At 37.7% G+C, this 19777-nt stretch overlaps 1 protein-coding gene across 1 annotated transcript in view; it reads left to right on the plus strand.

The window, feature by feature from the left end:
* The first annotated feature begins 219 nt into the window (after positions 1-219).
* Positions 220-19777, plus strand: part of LOC117995590 (uncharacterized) — a 38546-nt gene continuing 18988 nt past the window's right edge. The window contains exon 1 of the mRNA XM_034983574.2: positions 220-548. Within this exon, the coding sequence (XP_034839465.1) occupies positions 348-548 (201 nt within the window). The 5' untranslated portion in view covers positions 220-347. The remainder of the gene's footprint in view (positions 549-19777) is intronic.

Below are 19777 nucleotides of genomic sequence, written 5' to 3' on the forward strand. Positions count from 1 at the left end.
ATGGCGCTTTGAGTTTCAAGATTTAAAATACATTTTCAAATTCTATTTTTCCCCCATGTTTAGTCAGCTATTTAAAATAAAGTGCTGTGCTATTGCAAACCCTGAATAAAATACTGATAGTGATAGAATTTGTTTGGTAGATAGGGATTCTAAAATCTTTCCTTCAAGCCGGCAGGTGTGTGCAACTGATTCAGAGTTTGAGAGTTCACACTTCACACACGTACCTTTAGTATAATGTTTACTCCGACGGTTCTCGGTCGTGTAGACTTTTACAACTTTATACCTGATTCAATTTATCCGTCAATGAACTTGTGTTTGAAAACACCGGCGCCGGTTTCGAATTCATCATGTTTTCGCAGTCTCAAGACACGTTAGACTATGAATTCGGGAGACCAGTCGAATCTATTATGCGATGTGAGGATTTCAAAAGCAATTTTGCGAGGAGGCTTTCCAACAGATACATCTCCAGATCCTCGATATCTGGACCGAGGCAGGATAATGTTTTGAAATTGCGCCCAACAGCTGACAAACAAGAAATGCTGAATAATGTGAGTATTTACTATTTGCTCTTACTAATTTAAATAAATAGTTTTATATTCTTTTAGATGATACCTGTGACTTCATTCGCTCCTTAATTTTCCGGGATAAAAAGTAGCTGATGTGTTAATTATGGGTACCTTTAACCTATCTTCATTCAAAGATTGCTAAATTCAAACAGAGAGCCGAATTTGTTCAGTCGTTGTGGTGTTAAGGAGTAGGTAATAAACATCCAAACTTTCTCATTTATAATGTTACTAAATTATTAGGGGTTATTTTTTTTAATGTTTAATACGTAGGTAAACAGTAAGTGGCATGATAACCTTTTAACTAGGATTACCTACATTATTTTGAAGTTAATTTTTGTGTAACAAGTCGAGAACTAAACGAGAATGGGTACCTATTACTAGTGTCAGTGAAAGTGCTAAGCACCTAAGTATTTATAATAATAATTAATAGTTAGCACATTAAACTACATTATTATAAGCCGTGGTGAAGACATTTTTTAATTAAGTATATAATTTAATACTTGTCTACTTACTAATCTTAAACACCTTTTGTTTTGTTATGTTTCGTAGTTACCCACTTATTGCAGTGATGATCAATGAATATTAATATGCAAGTTGCAATCTTCGTAATATGGCGCACTCCATTGAAATATTAATTTGTTTTGCAGCCTGTGATTTGTAGGTGACTTAATTATCACATATTTTGGTAATGCTAATAAGACAACATATTATGGTTTATAGTATGTTGTATAAGTAACGATATTATGGTATTTAACTTTTTTCTAGCATATACCTAATTGTTACCATCGAATTAAGTAATGTATAAATAATACATTATATTATATTACTCAATGTTGTTATACAAAGCTGTCGTTTTTATCTTCTACCTAGTTACCTACTTACTAGTTACTTCCATAACTGGCTACTTACTTCCATAACAATATTAGGTATGCACATAAATTCATGTAAATCTTTGGATTTAGAGACTTTTTATGTAGAATTATTTAAATTTTTATTATTTTAATCATGTAAAACCGTGGTTTATACTCCTTCTAATTATTTTGTTGGGTTACCTACTTTGAATATTTTACTGACATACCTAACTATTCATCATCATCATTATTCATCGATAGTTCATAGGTCTCTTCCACACGCCACGGTCTTGCGCCGCCTAAATTCAGCGGCTCGTTGCGACCTAACTACTCATCAAAGAGAATTAATCATCATATTTAAATGACTTAGGCAGTAGTTTTTTGTTAGAATTTCACACAGCGTATGATCGACTAATTGTTGTAGGTATTTGGTATCTGCGAATGTCTACGTAGGTACAATAATTACGTGATTTGACGGTATTATATTATCGGCAAGTAAATAAATGTTGCGGAATAATTTATAACACAACGGATATTAACTCACTCTTTATTTATTACAATTTTGTATGAATGAAAGTCGTAAAACTAGATTGTAGGTAACAACTAATATTAAGGAACAGTGACCAGTTCATAACATTAGTTTTACCGTTTCCTTTTCCCGTTTAAATAAAAGTAATATAATTAATTTATTATTCTAAAATGGATATGTGGTAAACTCAAAATCCTGACTATCACTGTTATGTAAGACAATGCTTGATAAGTTACTTCCGCAGGTAAAATTGTCTCATAGTTTTCGTTAGATGTAATTTGATTAAAATAGTAAAAATAAATCCCAAAATATCCCAAATAGATAGCAATAATTGGTCAAAGTATTGAGTTCGCATCGTGCAGCGTTGAAATGACGTTTCGTTACTTATAGCGTACAGTACGCGGCCGAAAGTAATGTACATCGATCTTTAGTAGGAGATAGCAGATTTGTAGAGCGTTGTCTCTGTCATTGAAACCGATAAAACGTCATATAGGAATGAGTGACAGAGATAACGCTCTACAAGGCCGAAATGTCATTCTAAAGGCTGATATACATTACTTTCTGCCGCGTACTGTAAATATAGTATGCGACAGGTTGAAATGGCAATCGGGAAAGAACGCCACGCACTCGCGCAGTCACCGCGCTAACCCAGTGCGGGTGACTGGATAGGTATATAAGGTATATATCAGTACCCTTATTATATGTTAATGCGAAAGTGTGTTTGTTTGTTGGTTTGTTGGTTTGTCCTTCAATCACGTCGCAACACGGTGCAATTGATTGACGTGATTTTTTGCATGGATATTGATAAAGACCTGGAGAGTGACATAGGCTACTTTTTATCCCGGAAAATCAAAGAGTTCCCACGGGATTTTTAAAAAACCTAATCAGCTAGTTATACAATAATTGTTAGTTGAAAATATAGGATACTCGTACTTATACGTACAAAGCTGGGCTAGTGATATCTCTAAATTTTATCTTCACAAAAATGTCAATAGTAGGTATATAGGTAATATGATAAAAAATTCCGTGTGAATCTCAAAAAATTATAGACGGATTGATAGTCAAACGATGCCTTATCAAACATTTAAACTTGCCAGGTAGGTTTATGTATCAATATTATAATATAGAGATCAGGAACGAACCATTCGTAACACAGAGCAATGAGTTTGTGTAGTAAGTACCTACAAAGTGCATCATCACTTGCCACCAGGCCTGATGCAGCCAAGCGCTAGTCTATAAAAAAAAAAAAACAACGTACTTAGCGTTTTTATGGTACGAGTATTTTCATACTACATTTATATATGGGTATCGATCGTCTTCTTTTATTTTATTAGCAGACTAGCTTATGCTCGCGGCTTCGTCTGCGTGAACTACGCAAATTTCAAACCCCTACTTCATCCCTTTAGGCGTTGAATGTTCAAAAATCCTTTCTTAGCGGATGCCTACGTCATACTATCTTTATGCCAAATTTCAGCTCGATCCGTCTATTCGTTTGAGCTGTGCGTTGATAGATCAGTGGTATGGGCATTACTCTCAATGAACAGTACCAACTACGAGTACCAACATTGCCCTGCTACCCTTATTCCCCTATACACCCTGCTATTCCCGACTCTGGTAGCAGTTGTGGAGGTAGCGAATGAGGAAGGCGGAAGACCGTGTGTGAAACGCGCTCTTGGCAAGGCCTATATCCAGCAGTGGACGCAAACAGGCTGATTTCATCATCATCATCATCAATCGATAGACGTCCACTGCTGGACATAGGTCTCTTGTAGGGACTTCCACACGCCACCATCTTGCGCCGCCTGAATCTAGCGACTCCCGGCGACTCGTCTGACATCGTTGCTGCGTCTTCCGGTGCGAGGTCGCCATTCCAGCACCTTGAGACCCCAACGTCTATCGGTTTCACGACTATATGCCCTGCCCATTGCCACTAGCGGATTTATTACTACTGAAATAGAAAAGGACTATAATATGTAGTTATTTTGCGAAACAAAATTTTCCTAATAACTTAAAATCATTAGCGCTAACAAAAGACTTATTATTGGTATAAAAGAGACTACTGATTGCTGAAAGAGATGACAATAATTTGTAATAAGTATGAGACTAAAAAATGTTCCAGAACACAGAATTCAGAGAATTGGCTAAAATTATACAAGTGTTGCGCATGAGTTGGCCGATATAAAATAAGGTTACTCTACTCATAGCTGTTAGGTATAATATATTCATATAATAGGTATTATAATACTGAACGTATTATAATCGAGGAGTGTTAGAGAAATGTGGATACTACCGAGTTCTTGAATGAACAGATAATTTTACGTACTTGTGTATTTTTTAAAATAATTTTATGAAAAATTGAAAAATGAACAGAAATATTTATATTATACTTAAGATAATCTTATAATTAAAAGTTAATGTTTGTATGTTAGTGTGAAGTTTTGTTGAGTTGTTGTTGAGACTTGCGAGACAATTTCTGACATAGTAGTATGCGGGGCATTACCGTATCTGTATAAGATAGAACAACTGACAAAATTACGATTTACTATTCTAGACCGCCTGCGGCTTCAATCTCACGTGGTGGTAATTGATGATGCATTCTAAGATGGAAGCGGGCTAACCTGGAAGGGGTATGGCAGTTTTTATTAAACCCATGTCCCTTTGGTTTCTACACGGCATCGTACCGGAACGCTAAATCGCTTGGCGGCACGGTTTTTCCGGTAGGGTGGTCACTAGCTAACTAACTAGTCACGGCCGTAGCCTTCCACCAGACCAGACCAGGTATTTAGAAATTATAAAATTCCAAACCCCTGCCAGGATTCAAACCCGGGAACTCCCACTAATAAGAAAGAAAAGAAAGAAAGAAGAAAGAAAGAAAAACGTTTATTTTTTAAGGCTGTACCACACATTACCAGCTAGACCTGGTTAGGTTATCCCGGCGCCTCTAATACTTGAGTAGTAAAGTCAAAAGACCTCAAGTAGAAGAAGCGCCGGAATAAAGTATGTCATGTGTGGCACAACCCGAAAAAAAAAGGTCCCTACTCAGCATAAATGCCATATGTCTTGCACAAGTACAAAACATACAGCGCTGGTTTTCAGTAGGAACCCTGATTCGGGTGGCGCCACGGAATTATTTTAATTGTACTTATCTCATCTATCTATTCTATATGTTAATAATATATACAAATTCACACATATTATACTTACTTATATATATAATTGGACACATCTATGTACATGTATACGGTATACCTATGATGTAGCCTAAATCTTGTTACAAAAAAGAGTACTCCGCCACATGATCCTGAAATTCTACCTGTTTATCCAAGAGGAATTTTTTCAATTTAGTTTTGAATGAAAATTTACTTTTTAAATTCCTTATTGGAGGGGGGATATTATTCCAACATTTAGTGGCGGAGTACGTAAATGAACCTCTAAATGCGGCAGTGCGATGGAATGGAATACGAATACGTATAATAAGACCACAGTGCTTACTTCTGAAACTGAAAAGGCGATGCTATACCATTGATGTTGGAATCCCCCGCACTATTTGCAAGTCAACTTTAGAGTATTGCAATTAAATTGCCGTCCAATTTGAAACTATGGTCACAACGTCGCGCCGTAACCCCTGCATTTGACATTTACTCCCGGATGTTGCGTAACGCTTGACTAGCCTTCAAACGATGTGCCCTTCCCCATTATGCAGGGAGTACCTACCTGTGTTTTATCTGTTTCCATTGTCCCTTTACCGTGTGTACTGGCGCGCTCTTGGGAAGGCTTATATTATCTAGCAGTGGATTCAAACAGGCTGATTGATTGATTGTCGATTTGATGACCTCCTTCGCGCAGTGGTAAGCGCTGTTGTCTTATTAATTTCTAAATTTCTGGTCTGGTCTGGTGGGAAGTTTCGGCTGCAGCTAGTTACCACCCTACCGGCAAAACCGTGCCGTAGCGATGCCGTGTAGAAACCAAAGGCGTGGGGATTTAATAAAAACAGCCATTTCCCTTCCAGGTTAACCCGCTTCCATCTTAGACTGCATCAGAGGGCCTAACATGCGCCCCGCGAGAAAATTTTGTCTACCCATTATCGCGTGTTTCTTCATAGAAATAAGACGAGTAAATGCGTAGACAAAATTTTCTCGCAGGTGAGACTGAAGTCAATGGCTAACTTGTATCTGAAAAAATAAATGTTCCTTTAAAATATATCCAGCAGCTACCGTAAAGTAAGAGCCTGAATTACCTTTCAGATTTCTTTGATTCATATCGTAACTACTGCCAGGGAGCAGCAGTTTAAAATTGATTTCTTGCTGCACTATGTCAAATCCAACCACCATCACTATAGCCGGCCTACTGCCGAGCACAGGTCTCCTTCAGAATGAGAAAGGTTAGCCATAGGCCACGACGCAAGCCAAGTGCGGATTGGCAAGTCTCACGTACCTTTATAAAGAACTCTCACGCATGCACTCTCTCGATGTTTTCCTTGAGTGTCAAGCTGTTTACCTAAAATAAGCGATATTTAATTGCTCAAAAGCACATAACTCCGAAAAGTTACAGGCGGCCAAATCCTAATCCAGTTCAAATCCAACAGGTCAAATCTCAGGTTTGGCTTGATGGAATTTTTAATCAGGGCATGTTAATTGTATTATTTCACACAAAAGCATATTTAGACGTTTGAAAATGTCATGTACCTACTCTTTTATAAAATGAGCGTGTTACACATACGCGTATTATTTCAAAAAATTTCCACTAATGCGGTTTCTTTCAAGTTGTAGTTCATTATCAGGAAGCTATACGGCTTAACCAGACTACATTTTACGAGGTATAAGGCAAAATTATAACTCGCGGCCTCATAGAAAATACAGTCTAACTTACTGCAATATGTGCCTTGAGGGTAAAGTTCCAATAAAAACATTTGAAGAACCCCTTAAATGGTTTTAAATACTGGTATCTTAAATTTATTCCTTGTATAAAGAACCAGTCAGCGATTTCACTGTAGTTATGTCCGGCAAAACGCGTCCTAGGTCTGAAAGCTATGGTTAGGCAATGCAAACGAGCTCCAACGCGGGAAGTACTTTTATAATATACCTTTCGACCCATCGCCTGCACACCTGTCTACCGACATGGGAAAATAAGCAAAGCGATTCAAAACTTACTTCCTTTTAAGATAATAATTATGCAGCGTTTTCTCTTCAATTGGAAAGCTTTTACCTTAATGTGCATAATACTTTAGGCATCGTTTTCATCTTCCGCGACTGTTTAGAAAATCCTGGTAGAAAAATCTACTTAGTTGTTTTTGTGCTACCTGAGCTTGCCTTCGATGCAAATGTGCTGGGACAGTTAGCAGAATAATTGTCGTCGTGTAAAAAAAAACGTATTATTAAACTAGCTTATGCTCGCAGCTTTGTCCGCGTGGACAACGCAAATTTCAACCCCCTAATTCACCCCTTTAGGGGTTGAATTTTCAAAAATCCTTTCTTAACGGATGCTTACGTCATAATAGCTAGCTGCATGCCAAATTTCAGCCCGATACGTCTAGTATTTCGAGCTGTGCGTTGATAGATCAGTCAGTCAGTCAGTCACCTTGTCATTTTATATATTAAGGTTTTCGAAACTTTTAATACATGTATACAATCATGTATAGGTGTACTACAGGTATATGATTGTGTTCGATTCTCACGTAAGCTAACAGTCAAGGAGATACGAAGACCAGGGAACAATGGGGTGTCCTTATCTGCCTTTCATATCAGCGTTTCCACTCACAATGCTATGCTGGTATACTTCCGCCAGGTACTGCGTATGTTTAATTAACACCCTGTATCACGGTCTGTGAGCACGCTCCATTGTGTTCTATCAATATTCAGTCAATTTTAGTACCACGAGTTTGTTCATCCCGAAAGCTTTGATGGTTTTTGTAAGCATAAAATATTTTAATTTTTTTAATCTAAATATATAAAAGGAAAAGGTGACTGACTGGCTGACTGATCTATCACGCACAGCTTAAACTACTGGACGGATCGAGGTGAAATTTGGTAAGTATGCAGATAGCTATTATGACGTAGGCATCCACTAAGAAAGGATTTTTGAAAATTCAAGTCCTAAGGGGGTGAAATAGGGGTTTGAAATTTGTGTGGTCCACGTGGATGAAGTCACGAGCATAAGCTAGTTTCTAATAAATGCTCTTCCCTAAGATGCCTGGAAGAGATCGCTATTTTAGCGATAAGGCCGCCTGTTTTATAAACTTTTACTTCACTTTAACATCAAAACCGGCATTTCTGTCTTCTGCATTCTCGAATACCAAGTTACTCAGTTTAGGCTTCCTCTCAGACCAAGGCACGTTTTCTTGCTTCAGTTTATTAGATACTAGCGACCACTCACGACTTGGCTTAGCGGAAATGTAAGTCGTTTCACTTTCCTAGCCCATGGAGATTTTGAAAAATCCGGCCTTATTTCTTGGTTAAAGTACAAATAGAATCAACTTTATAGGTCCAAGAGTTTGGGGTCAGGATTTTCTTATCATGGTATCATTATCATCATCAGCCTGTGGACGTCCACTGTTGGACATAGGCCTTCCCTAAAGGGCGCCACCACACCCGGTCCTCAGCCTTCCTCATCCAGCCACTTCCCGCCAGCCTCTTTATATCGTCGGTCCATCGTGCTGGAGGGCGTCCTACACTACGCTTGCTTAAACGCGTCATGTATCAGACTGATTAAAATAGCTGCTATCGTAAAAAATATTTTTGGCATTCAAAGAAAGCTTTGCCTTTAAAAGTTTTAAAACATAGAGAAAAAAGATAACGTAGGAATACGTGGTTCTCTTGAATTATTTTGCAACGATTTTTATAGTTAAACTCTAAAGTAAGTTAGATTTATGGCCCTACCTTGGAGGTGATGTTTAACAAGAATGCCCGTCGCGCCTTATCGAGCTCTAGACTCAAGTCTCTTGTTCATCTTGACCTGCAGAGGTAGCAAGTGGTATGCCCGTATATGGTATAAGAACTGTGATAGTCACGTATAGTACGCGACAGGTCGAGATGGCAATCGGGGAGGGAACGCCCCGCATACCCGCACAGCCCTCGCGCTAACCCGGTCTAGCGCGGGTGACGTGCGGGTGCGTGTGCGGGGCGTCCCCACGCCTCACACCTCGATTGCCACCTTGACGTGTCGCGGATTAAACATACCCAGTAAAATATGATAATAGCAGGCAGTGGCGTGCACAGGGTTTGAAGCCAGGGTAAGCATTAGTTAGGTAGGAACCTGTTTACTGGCAGGTCATAATGAAAAATATGCATTGAGCTATTACAACTGGAGTAAGCAGTGCATTCATGCCTCTATGCACGCCACTGATAGCAGGCAATCTCTCATATTATACTTGTTAAGGTTCCTGAAGGGACCGACGGGATCCTTATACCTATACTAAGCTTCCACTGTCCGTCTATCTGTCTGTCTTTCTGTCCGCGGGCTGTATCTCATAAACCGTAATAGGTAGAGAGTTGAAACTTTCACAGTGTTATTTTTATTGCCGTTATAGCAACATAATAATTATAATAAAAATTTCAAAATAGCCGCCATATAAATTAAAAAACCAGCCAAGTGCAAGTCAGACTCTCACACCGAGGGTTCCGTACTCGGGGGTTTTTTTTTCGATATTTTGCACGATATAACAAAAACTATTAGGATACCAAAAACTATTATGCATAGAATAAATGAAAATCTGTTTTAGAATTTAGACTATACATGCACCTAACTAAAACCCTTTCATATCATACGCAACTTGGTATAGGTAGTTATCTTACTTTGAAAATTGAAAATACTAATTATTTTGTTCATTAACATTTTAATTGATTGGGTGATGTAACCAAAAATCCACGGTTTTCGGATTTATTCCTTTACTTGTGCTATAAGACCTACCTACCTGCTTAATTTCACGATTGGAGGTCAACGGGAAGTATATAGGTAACCTTATAGGTTTTCTTAGGTACGGACAGACGGACAGATGGAGAGACGGACAGACGGGCAGACAGACAGATAGAAGACAGATAACGAAGTGATCCTGTAAGGCTTCATTTTATTAAAAGCTTTTATCCTTTTGAGGTACGGAACCCCAAAAAGTAATTGTACATAATCTTGTACGATAGTACGGAGTCCTTCGTGTGCGAGACCGACTCGTACTTGACCGTACCGGTTATTTTTAACATGTTGATTAATATTTTTATTTTTAAGTTGTCCCAATTCAAATGAATCTTGATCCACCCTATCACATCCTTACATTCTTCTAGTAAAGCAATTTACGATCACATAGCTATAAGTCCCGCAAATTGCTAATGCGCGTGGCCACCATTTTAGTGACGTCGGCACTAGACTGAAGTTTCGAGCTGATGGTATATTTTTATTTCGGCTGACGTCAAAATGACATTATCGATGTAAATGAGACATGGTTCCAGCACAATAGCAATTTGCGGCACTTATAGTAGGTAGGATAGAGTTAATGAGTTATTAGTTAGAAGAGCTTGATATCATCTTGATATTTTGCATGAAAGCTTTCTCTATGACGTAGACCACCAACTAAGACAGGATTCTCAGAAATTCCACCTAAGCAAAGCTGGAAAGGCAACAATTACAATTAAAGCAGTAATTAAACCCGATATAAGTAACTATATCTTGAGATTTCTCCGAAACTGTGTTGAAAATAAAGATAATGTGAATACGCTGACGCAGTTATAGCCTGCGACAGGTTGAGATGGCAACCGGGATGGGGACGCCACGCACACCCGCACAGCTCCTACGCCAACCCGTTGCGGGCGAGCGCGGGGGACATGCGGGTGATCGGGCTGTCCCCCCCGCGTCATACTAACCCCGATTGTCATCTCAACCTGTCGCGTACCTACTTATAGATACTGTGCCATTGCGCAGAGGTAAGCGAAAAATAATTATGATGTGACGTCACATTTCAGTATTTCATAGAATATCGCATAAGTACTAAGTGCGCGTTTTGACGTTTGATAAAAAGCAACTGATTTGACTAATTGTCGAATACTGTATTATGTGTATTGGTGGTTCAATTGAAACTTCAAATATGTGTAAAATATTCTATTATATTTTATTATTATACAGATTACATATAAAAAGAGATAGGTAGATTGCGTTACTTATACGTCTAAAGTGAAAACTTAAACCTACCACATTTGGGTCATTTTCGTTGATACTTATCTCTTCTACTCTCGTGCGTTTATCTCCTATCTTACTCATTAGCGAGAACGGATTTTATACGCCATATGATATGAATGCAACATAATATGGTATACTTACTTAATAAACTCTTTGTAACGGAGGCGTCACAAAACTTTGTGACAGTATTCAGGAAAAGAAACTTTGATTTTAATTCTACACTAGCTTATGCTCGCGACTTCGTCCGCGTGAACTACACTTTCAAACCCCTATTGCACCCCCTTGGGGCTTGAATTTCCAAAAATCCTTTCTTAGCGGATGCCTACGTCATAATAGCTATCTGCATGACAAATTTCAGCCCGATCCGTCCAGTAGTTTGAGCTGTGCGTTGATAGATCAGTCAGTCAGTCAGTCAGTCAGTCACCCTTTCCTTTTATATCGTATTAGGTATTAGGTATATAGAATTCTTTTGAATAGCACCACTCGATGGGGTGGGATCGATCTTGAACCTGAAGACGGACAGGAACCCTAAGTATGCTGGAGTAACGTCACAGTGATCTCAAGAGTCCAAAAGTGGCAGACAGATTTCAGTCTCGACTTACGGCAAAACAATCATTTTTTTAAAAATAAAAACCGACTTCGTTACACAAACACTAAAAATTGAAAAATAATTTAATTTATTACCGATTATATTATGTATACAAGAGTTAATATAGTTCCATAATAATACTTTTTGGTGCCGGTGCCAATTAGCTTTAGCTGCGCGAATCGTCTAGACTTCATATTTTTATGGGACTCCACAATGGCACCTCATTGGCACCGACCCCAAAAAATATTATTATGGAACTATATTAACTCTTGTATACATAATATAATCGGTAATAAATTAAATTATTTTTCAATTTTTAGTGTTTGTGTAACGAAGTCGGTTTTTATTTTTTTTGTAAAAATTTTTTATTTCACAATTTTTAGTGGCCCCATAGAATTATGCTATGACTGGTTAAAAATCTACTGTTTACTAAGCTATTACACTGATCGCGAGCAATTTACTCTTATCCGTTGAGGAGTTCCAGTATCTATCTTCGAAGATGTTCATCAGATCTTCACCAAATTGAAATGGGACCAACTTTGAAGTATACCCTTTCAAACAAAAAAAGAATTTTCAAAATCGGTCCAGGCGTTTTCGAGTAATCGGGGAACATACATAAAAAAAAAAAAAAAAAAAAAAGATTCCGACGAATTGAGAACCTCCTCCTTTTTTTGAAGTCGGTTAAAAATCAGATACAAGTTAGCCCTTGACTGCAATCTCACCTGATGGTAAGTGATGATGCAGTCTAAGATGATAGCGGGCTCACCTGAAAGGGGTATGGCAGTTTTTATTAAACCCATACCCCTTTGATTTCTACACGGCATCGTACCGGAACGCTAAATCGCTTGGCGGCACGGCTTTGCCGGTAGGGTGGTAACTAGCCACGGCCGAAGCCTCCCACCAGACAAAAGGATTAATGATCCATGGAGGAGATTGCGTATGTCGAGCTGTAGAAGTTTTTAGGCTGGTATAAGGAATGAAAAATATACCCTTGATTTTTTTCTACTTGGACTAATCCTCCCCCCTCCAACTAAGCGAAAAGCTTGTGCTAGGAGTATGGTACGACAATAGTGCAACAAGTGAGGTTTGAATCGGAAACTTTTCGGAATTCAGTCCGCTCCTTAACCGTTGAGCTATTGAGGCGCCTTGATTGTTTAGGCCTTGGGAATTTCAAGGTCTGAGGAATTTAAATACCTACGCACGATTTAACCATGCGGGTGGAACTATAATGTTCCGAGTTGGTGATAAAGCTTATCAGCAATTTGACTTAACGAATTACAAGGTTGGATTCTTTCTAAAAAAAGCATATTATACAGTCGCAGACTATGTAAACGATAAAAAAGCTTGGATTTGACTCGCTCCAGCAATGCACGGGGCTGCAATGGCTTGTATAGTACGGTATAATAACATTGTAAATTGAAAAATTAAAAAGAGCAACCGCCGAGTTTCTTGCTGGTTCTTCTCGGTAGGAACGGCATTCCGAACCAGTGGTAAATTAAACCTGACTATTCATAAGCACTTTTAAAAAGTTTACATGAATAAAAAAAACATTCTATTCTGTTCTTCTATTCTATTATAATGTAGTGCATTTTTTTAAATGATGATTATCATCTAAATATATAAAATGAAAAGGTGACTGACTGACTGACTGACTGATCTATCAAAACAGCTCAAAACACTGCACGGATCGGGCTGAAATTTGGCATGCAGATAGCCTATAATGACGCGGACGTAGGCATCCGCTAAGAAACGATTTTTGAAAATTCAACCCCTAAGAGGGTAAACACCTAAGTTTAAAATTTGTGCAGTCCACGCGGACAAAGTCGCGAGCGAAGCTAGTTGATTTATATAATAACTGGATCTTGACTTCGACGATGACAAAACAATCTTTTGAATAATCGTATATATATCGTATATATAATCGTAATAACTTAGTTGGTTGAATTTGGATCGGTTGCGAAACTGAGCTCGCAGAATCTCTATTTTAGGTGGAGGTTAACGGAAATAGTTTAATGTAGCTATTATTTTTCACTGAACTGATTCTGAAGAAAAAATAATAGTAACTATTATTTTTATCTTTGTTTTTCAAAACTGAAACTGGGTAACTGGTCCCTGACAGTCAAATAAAATGGCGATACAGTCAGTATTAATCTATTTATATGCGTAAGAAGAGAACTGACTGACTATTATAGCTTTAACAATGCGATAGATCTGTATACTAAACTGATAGATTTGGATTCTTGAGTAAATTCCACTATTCCACTTCTTGATACGCCTTACTATCAACCTTGAATGGGAAGCTGGAAGAAATCTCTGTTTAGAGATAAGCATTTCCAATGTAACTTAATTTATTATTACTTTGTAGCTACAATTTTGGGTACATGAATAATAAAAATAAATAAATAAATTCAAGTATGTATTCTCCATAACGTAGATATCCACTTAAGATTTCCAGAAGGTCAACCCGAAAAAGCCTTGACTTTCTTAGCTCGCACTGAAAAACGACAATTTTGGCATTGTTACACCGCCCACTGGGTGGACAGATATGACATCAAAAGAGTCGCAGGGAGCCATTAGTTTCAAGCGGTATAGGATAGTGGTGTGCAGAAGTTCCTACAAGAGACCTATGCCCAGCAGTGGATATCTATCAGTTGACGAACGCCTGGGCTAGTGTTAGATATTCGTAAAGTTGATAACACACAAGTACAGAATTATCGTGATATTTTATTTAATGAAACGAACCTCAAGGCTCAAAGGAGGACAAAAATGATAGTTGAAGATTCTACCTCTGATTCGAAAAGCAGTTTATACTAAGAACTAGCTCATTCCCGCGACTTTGTCCGCGTGGAGTACTCAAATTTCGAACCCTTATTTCACCCACTTAGGGGTTGAATTCTCAAAAATCCTCTTTTAGCGGATGTCTTCGTCATAATAGCTATCTATCTGCATGCCAAATTTCAGCTCGATCCATCCAGTAGTTGACCTGTGCGTTGATAGATCAGTCAGTCAGTCACCTTTTCCTTTTATATATTTAGATATCAGCACAAACTCTATCTATTAGGGAGAATTCACACGTACTACAACCACACCACATCGCAGCGACAAGAGGTCAAACATGGTTACGTGTGAATTGTGTCGCTGTAGCTTCTTGCAGTTGCGTTGTGGTAACTATACAAAATGTCGATGTGGTTGCGTTATCGCCTGTAGTAACTATCTGGTTACGCTGTGACTACTGTTTGCAGACAGACGTTGTGTTCGCGATGTGGTCGGCCACTAGTGCGCGTTGTTGCTGGTGGTTGCGTTATGGTTGTGATGTGGTTGATATCACCCACACGGTTGAACTTGGCGACAAAATGTGGTCCGTGTGAATTAAATTATTTATTTTAATACAAATTAGTGCCCTACGTGTTGTGGTTCTTGTAAAGGTTGATTTGAATAAAAATATATTATTTTCTATATTATATTCTATTATATTCTACAGTTATTGTAAAATGATTACCTAAAAAAGCGAAAACGAATTACAATGTCAGAGGCCTCTGCAGTTGACTTGCCTACTTTACATTAGAAAGTACGAAAGAATAACATTTCATAGGAGCACAGCAATTTAGGATATCATTATTTCTATGAATAATAGGTAAAAAACAAACACTATATGTGTTTATAACTTCTTTTTTTTCTGTGAGTTCCTATGCGGTTATCATGGCAAGTCACGAGGAAGGAAATCTACTTATATAGGTACATAATCACTTCAACAGCATCAATTATTATTGTTATAGTAGATCATTATTAATTTTTCTTTCCTTGTACACAGAGGGTTGGTTACGGTGAAAATCAGTAAAATCATCCTCTCATAATGAACTCTAATAAAAATACCATCATTATTATAAGTAGGCTACTGGTGCCACTGACCAACGATATGTCTATCGCTGGACTACTATTAATCATGGGTCTCTTCTTAGAATGAGAAGGGGTTAGGTTACAGTCTACCACGCTGTCCTAGTGCAGATTAGCAGAACATTATATGGAGGACACTCAATCATGCAGGTTCCCTCACAAAGTTTTTCTTTACCGTTAAAGCAAGTGATTTATAATTGCTTAAAAACTCAGTACAAAATGCTTAAAACACACTTAACTCCAAAAAATTAGAGGTAAGGTCTCATCAAAAATATAATTTTACTTAATTATTATTATTTATATTTTATGAAAATTACAATAAAACTTAACGCTAGTCTTATCTAATTACTATACAAATCATACCCGCGTGGAATGGTGCCAAGAATACTGGCTGCATTTCCGCGCTGGACAGCCAGGCTGATCCGTTGCGCGAAAAATGGTCCAGACTTTCTGTGACCAGATGCCGCTATTATAAGATGTTAGGTACATTTTATTTCTCAGGAACATGAAAACAATGCCAGTGATGCCATGAACATGAAAACAATGCCAATGTCCATTAAATAATGGACTTTCGAGAATTGCGATTTTATAATTTAATTTTATAACTTGATTGTGGTATCATAACAATTAGGTAAATTCAAACTGGATATTGTTTTAATTAACTTTAACGACATATCATAAATGTGACAAATGAAATGCTTTCTAAATAGCAGGCTACTGGCATTTCGTCAACGTTTTTTTTTCTTTGAAATTGAACTTTCAATTAAAGCGGGAAAAGTCAAGTTTAATTCGAATAAACTTTAATATTTTTAACCTACTTATATTTCATTAATTAATTTACACTTGTTGGCATTTAATTTACACACAAACAGCCCAGAAAAAGCTGAAAACAATTAATTTTTATGGTTCCATACCTCAAAAGGAAAAAAGGAACCCTTATAGGATCACTTTTTGTGTCTGTTAAGAAAACCTATAGGGTACTTCCCGATGACCTAGAATCATGAAATTTGGCAGGTAGGTAGGTCTTAAAGTAAAAGTAAAGGAAAAATATGAAAACAGTGGTTACATAAAAAAAATCGAAATGTGTTCACGAAAAAATAATCACATATGGATGGCACTGTCCGTCATTAACTTGCAGTGTTCTATATAAAAGTGCTAGGTATGTCTTGTACGATGGTACGGAACCCTTGGTGTGCGAGTCAGACTTGCACTTAACTGACTTTTTTCTAAAACATTTCGCAATTATAAGGCGACCTACAAACACATTGATTAATAATAATAATAATATATATCTTTATTTGCAAAAAAGATTTGACACATAAGACTTTGACCACTGGCTCCCAGAGAAGTAGAAACTGTGTCATGGGAGCCAGTGCCTTCCCTGTTACATAAGCTTTTTTAATTTACAAAACAATTATTGAGTAGGTATCTAACTATTACTTAATAATAAAATCTAATAAAACAATAAAATAAGTTAAATACGTAAAATAAAATAGAATAAAATAAAAATTCACATGGCGTGTGTATATGCGTATGTGGGTGGGTGTATGGTTGTGTGGGTGTGTGTGTGTGTGTGTGTGTGTGGGTGTGGGTGTGTTTGTAAGTAAGTGTGTATATCATTTTTACGTAGAAATGTGGTGTGCGCTTAATAGTTCTTCAATACTCACATAACTAAGGTTCTTGAGGTAGGAAATTATTTTTGTTTTTGCCGAGTAGTTGTTAATATTATTAATTGTGGTTTTCCTATCAATCGCTTTATATAATAAAGGTGCTAAGAAGGCAAAGTGGCGTTGAGCCAGCGCAGTTTTTACTGTTGGTGTTGGGTATCTAGTAACTCTTTTAGTGTTTGCTGGTAGCAATGGAACAGTCTCGTTGTGATATTATCTTAAAATGCTTTTGTATATAAACAATTTTCTAACACTAAGAACCTCAGCTTCAGCTTAATAGGCACATACTACACTTGTAGTCGGGTAAAAATGGCCAATTGCGTCCGACATTTCAATAATTGTATCACAGTTATTCGTGTTGGTACAACGAACAATGGTGAATGGTACCGTTGCGGTGTGGGAGGAGGATCGTATACCATATAAAGTGTTCATTTGTATACGGAGCACGATAGATCATGGTGTACGGAGCTATCGCGCGTTTGTGGGAATCGAGACATAGATCAGATATGCAAAGATATCTATGTAATATCGGCCAGCATGCGTCCGGCATGCGTTGCGATGTGGATAACTCTGTTGTATACAATCACTAAAATGACAGGTCACGTTTTGACGACCTCCCTGGCGCAGTGGTGAGCGCTGTGGTCTTAGTAGTTTGAGGTCCCGGGTTCGATTCCTGGCAGCGGTTTGGAATTTTATAATTTCTTAATTTCTGGTCTGGTCTGGTGGGAGGCTTCGGCCGTGGCTAGTTACCACCCTACCGGCAAAGCCGTGCCGCCAAGCGATTTAGCGTTCCGGTACGATGCCGTGTAGAAACCAAGGGGTATGGGTTTAATAAAAACTGCCATACCCCTTCCAGGTTAGCCCGCTATCATCTTAGACTGCATCATCACTTACCACCAGGTGAGATTGCAGTCAAGGGCTAACTTGTATCTGAATAAAAAAAAAAAAAGGTATTGCTATTCTTTTTATAATGCTCCCTGCGGAAAAAGATTTAGACCTCTTAATCAGTACCCTTATTATAAATGCGAAAGTGTGTTTGTTTGTTGGTTTATTGATTCGTTGGTTTGTCCTTCAATCACGTCGCAACGGTGCAACGGATTGACGTGACTTTTTGCATGGGTATAGATAAAGACCTAGAGAGTGACATAGGCTACATTTTATCCCGGAAAATCAAAGATTTCCCACGGGATTTAAAAAAAACCAAATTCCACGCGGACGAAGTCGCGGGCATCAGCTAGTTATTAATAAATTACAGATTGAGTAGGTACGACAGAATTAGCCAAAATGTCTCTTTTGTTTGAATGACTAGGTACTTATCAGTTGACCAGATGTCAGTGATAAAGACGTCGAGTAAACGAAAACGATTCCTCATTTTATTACGGAACCCCAAAAATGACAGACAACAAAGGCAAAAAATTGTTTGCACGTAAGTTTTATTTTCCAAAACTGTTTCATCTCATACCTATTATTATCTCCGCTTTTGTTTTAAAGTCTGTTTGATACTAGACCTAGATAGATAGATTTTTTCGATAAAAGTTCGTATATATAAATCATCACATTGATAAAATAACTAATATAAGTAGTTTTTAAGATTACATCGAAGTTATTGTTACTTTCTGCAAATTAATGTAAATAGGGTTGTTTATTCTCGGCAAGAAAAGCATTTTTTTTATTATTAGAGGTGCAACCCGGGGTCGAACCCCGGTTCCCCTAAATAGGAGGCTGACGTGTTAACCACTAGTATATCACCACAATTTGAAATGTCTAATCCATACTTTACTAACAATATAAATGTAGCTCCTCACGGTCCATTCGCTTAACCGATTCTGACGGACCAGAAATAGCTCGCAAACCGAAAAAGGACATAGGTATTAGGTACTTAGGCAACTTTTCATTCCAGAAAATCAAAGAATTCCCATGGCATTTTCAACACCTAAATCCACGTGGATATCAACTTCTATATATTTAAAAGGAAAAGCTGACTGACTAACTGACTGATCTATCAACGCACAGCTCAAACTACTGGACCATTTTGCATGCTGTTATAACGTAGACTTCCGCTAAAGAAATTTTGAAAATTCAACCCCTGAGGGGGTAAAATAGGAGTTTGAACTTAAATAGTCCACGCGGACAAAGTCGTGGGCTAGTCTAGTAATAAAAAATTTCGGGTATACAGAGTTGCGCAAGATGCATCGTGTGAAAATGGCGTAACAATCAAGTCGTTATAATATATTATAGCATTTTGTTTGTATTTTTTAACGCTACGCTTAGCATAAGATTTTACGTCTGACCAAACGTTGCTATAATTAGAGAGTCGAAACACAATACCGTTAAAGTAAAATAGACCTAAAGAGCCTTGAATTGAATTGAAGTCAAAAATTCAATGCCACTGATTTTAATTTCGCAACGTTTCCGCTTGGAGCGCTGGCTGTAGGTAGTCAGATGCGTAGGTAACAAGGTATATGACGAATTACTGCAAAACTAATCATACCTACCTATTTAATACATGACCTCAATTG

This window comes from Maniola hyperantus, chromosome Z (assembly GCF_902806685.2).
Source record: "Maniola hyperantus chromosome Z, iAphHyp1.2, whole genome shotgun sequence".
Taxonomy (NCBI): Eukaryota; Metazoa; Arthropoda; class Insecta; order Lepidoptera; family Nymphalidae; genus Maniola; species Maniola hyperantus.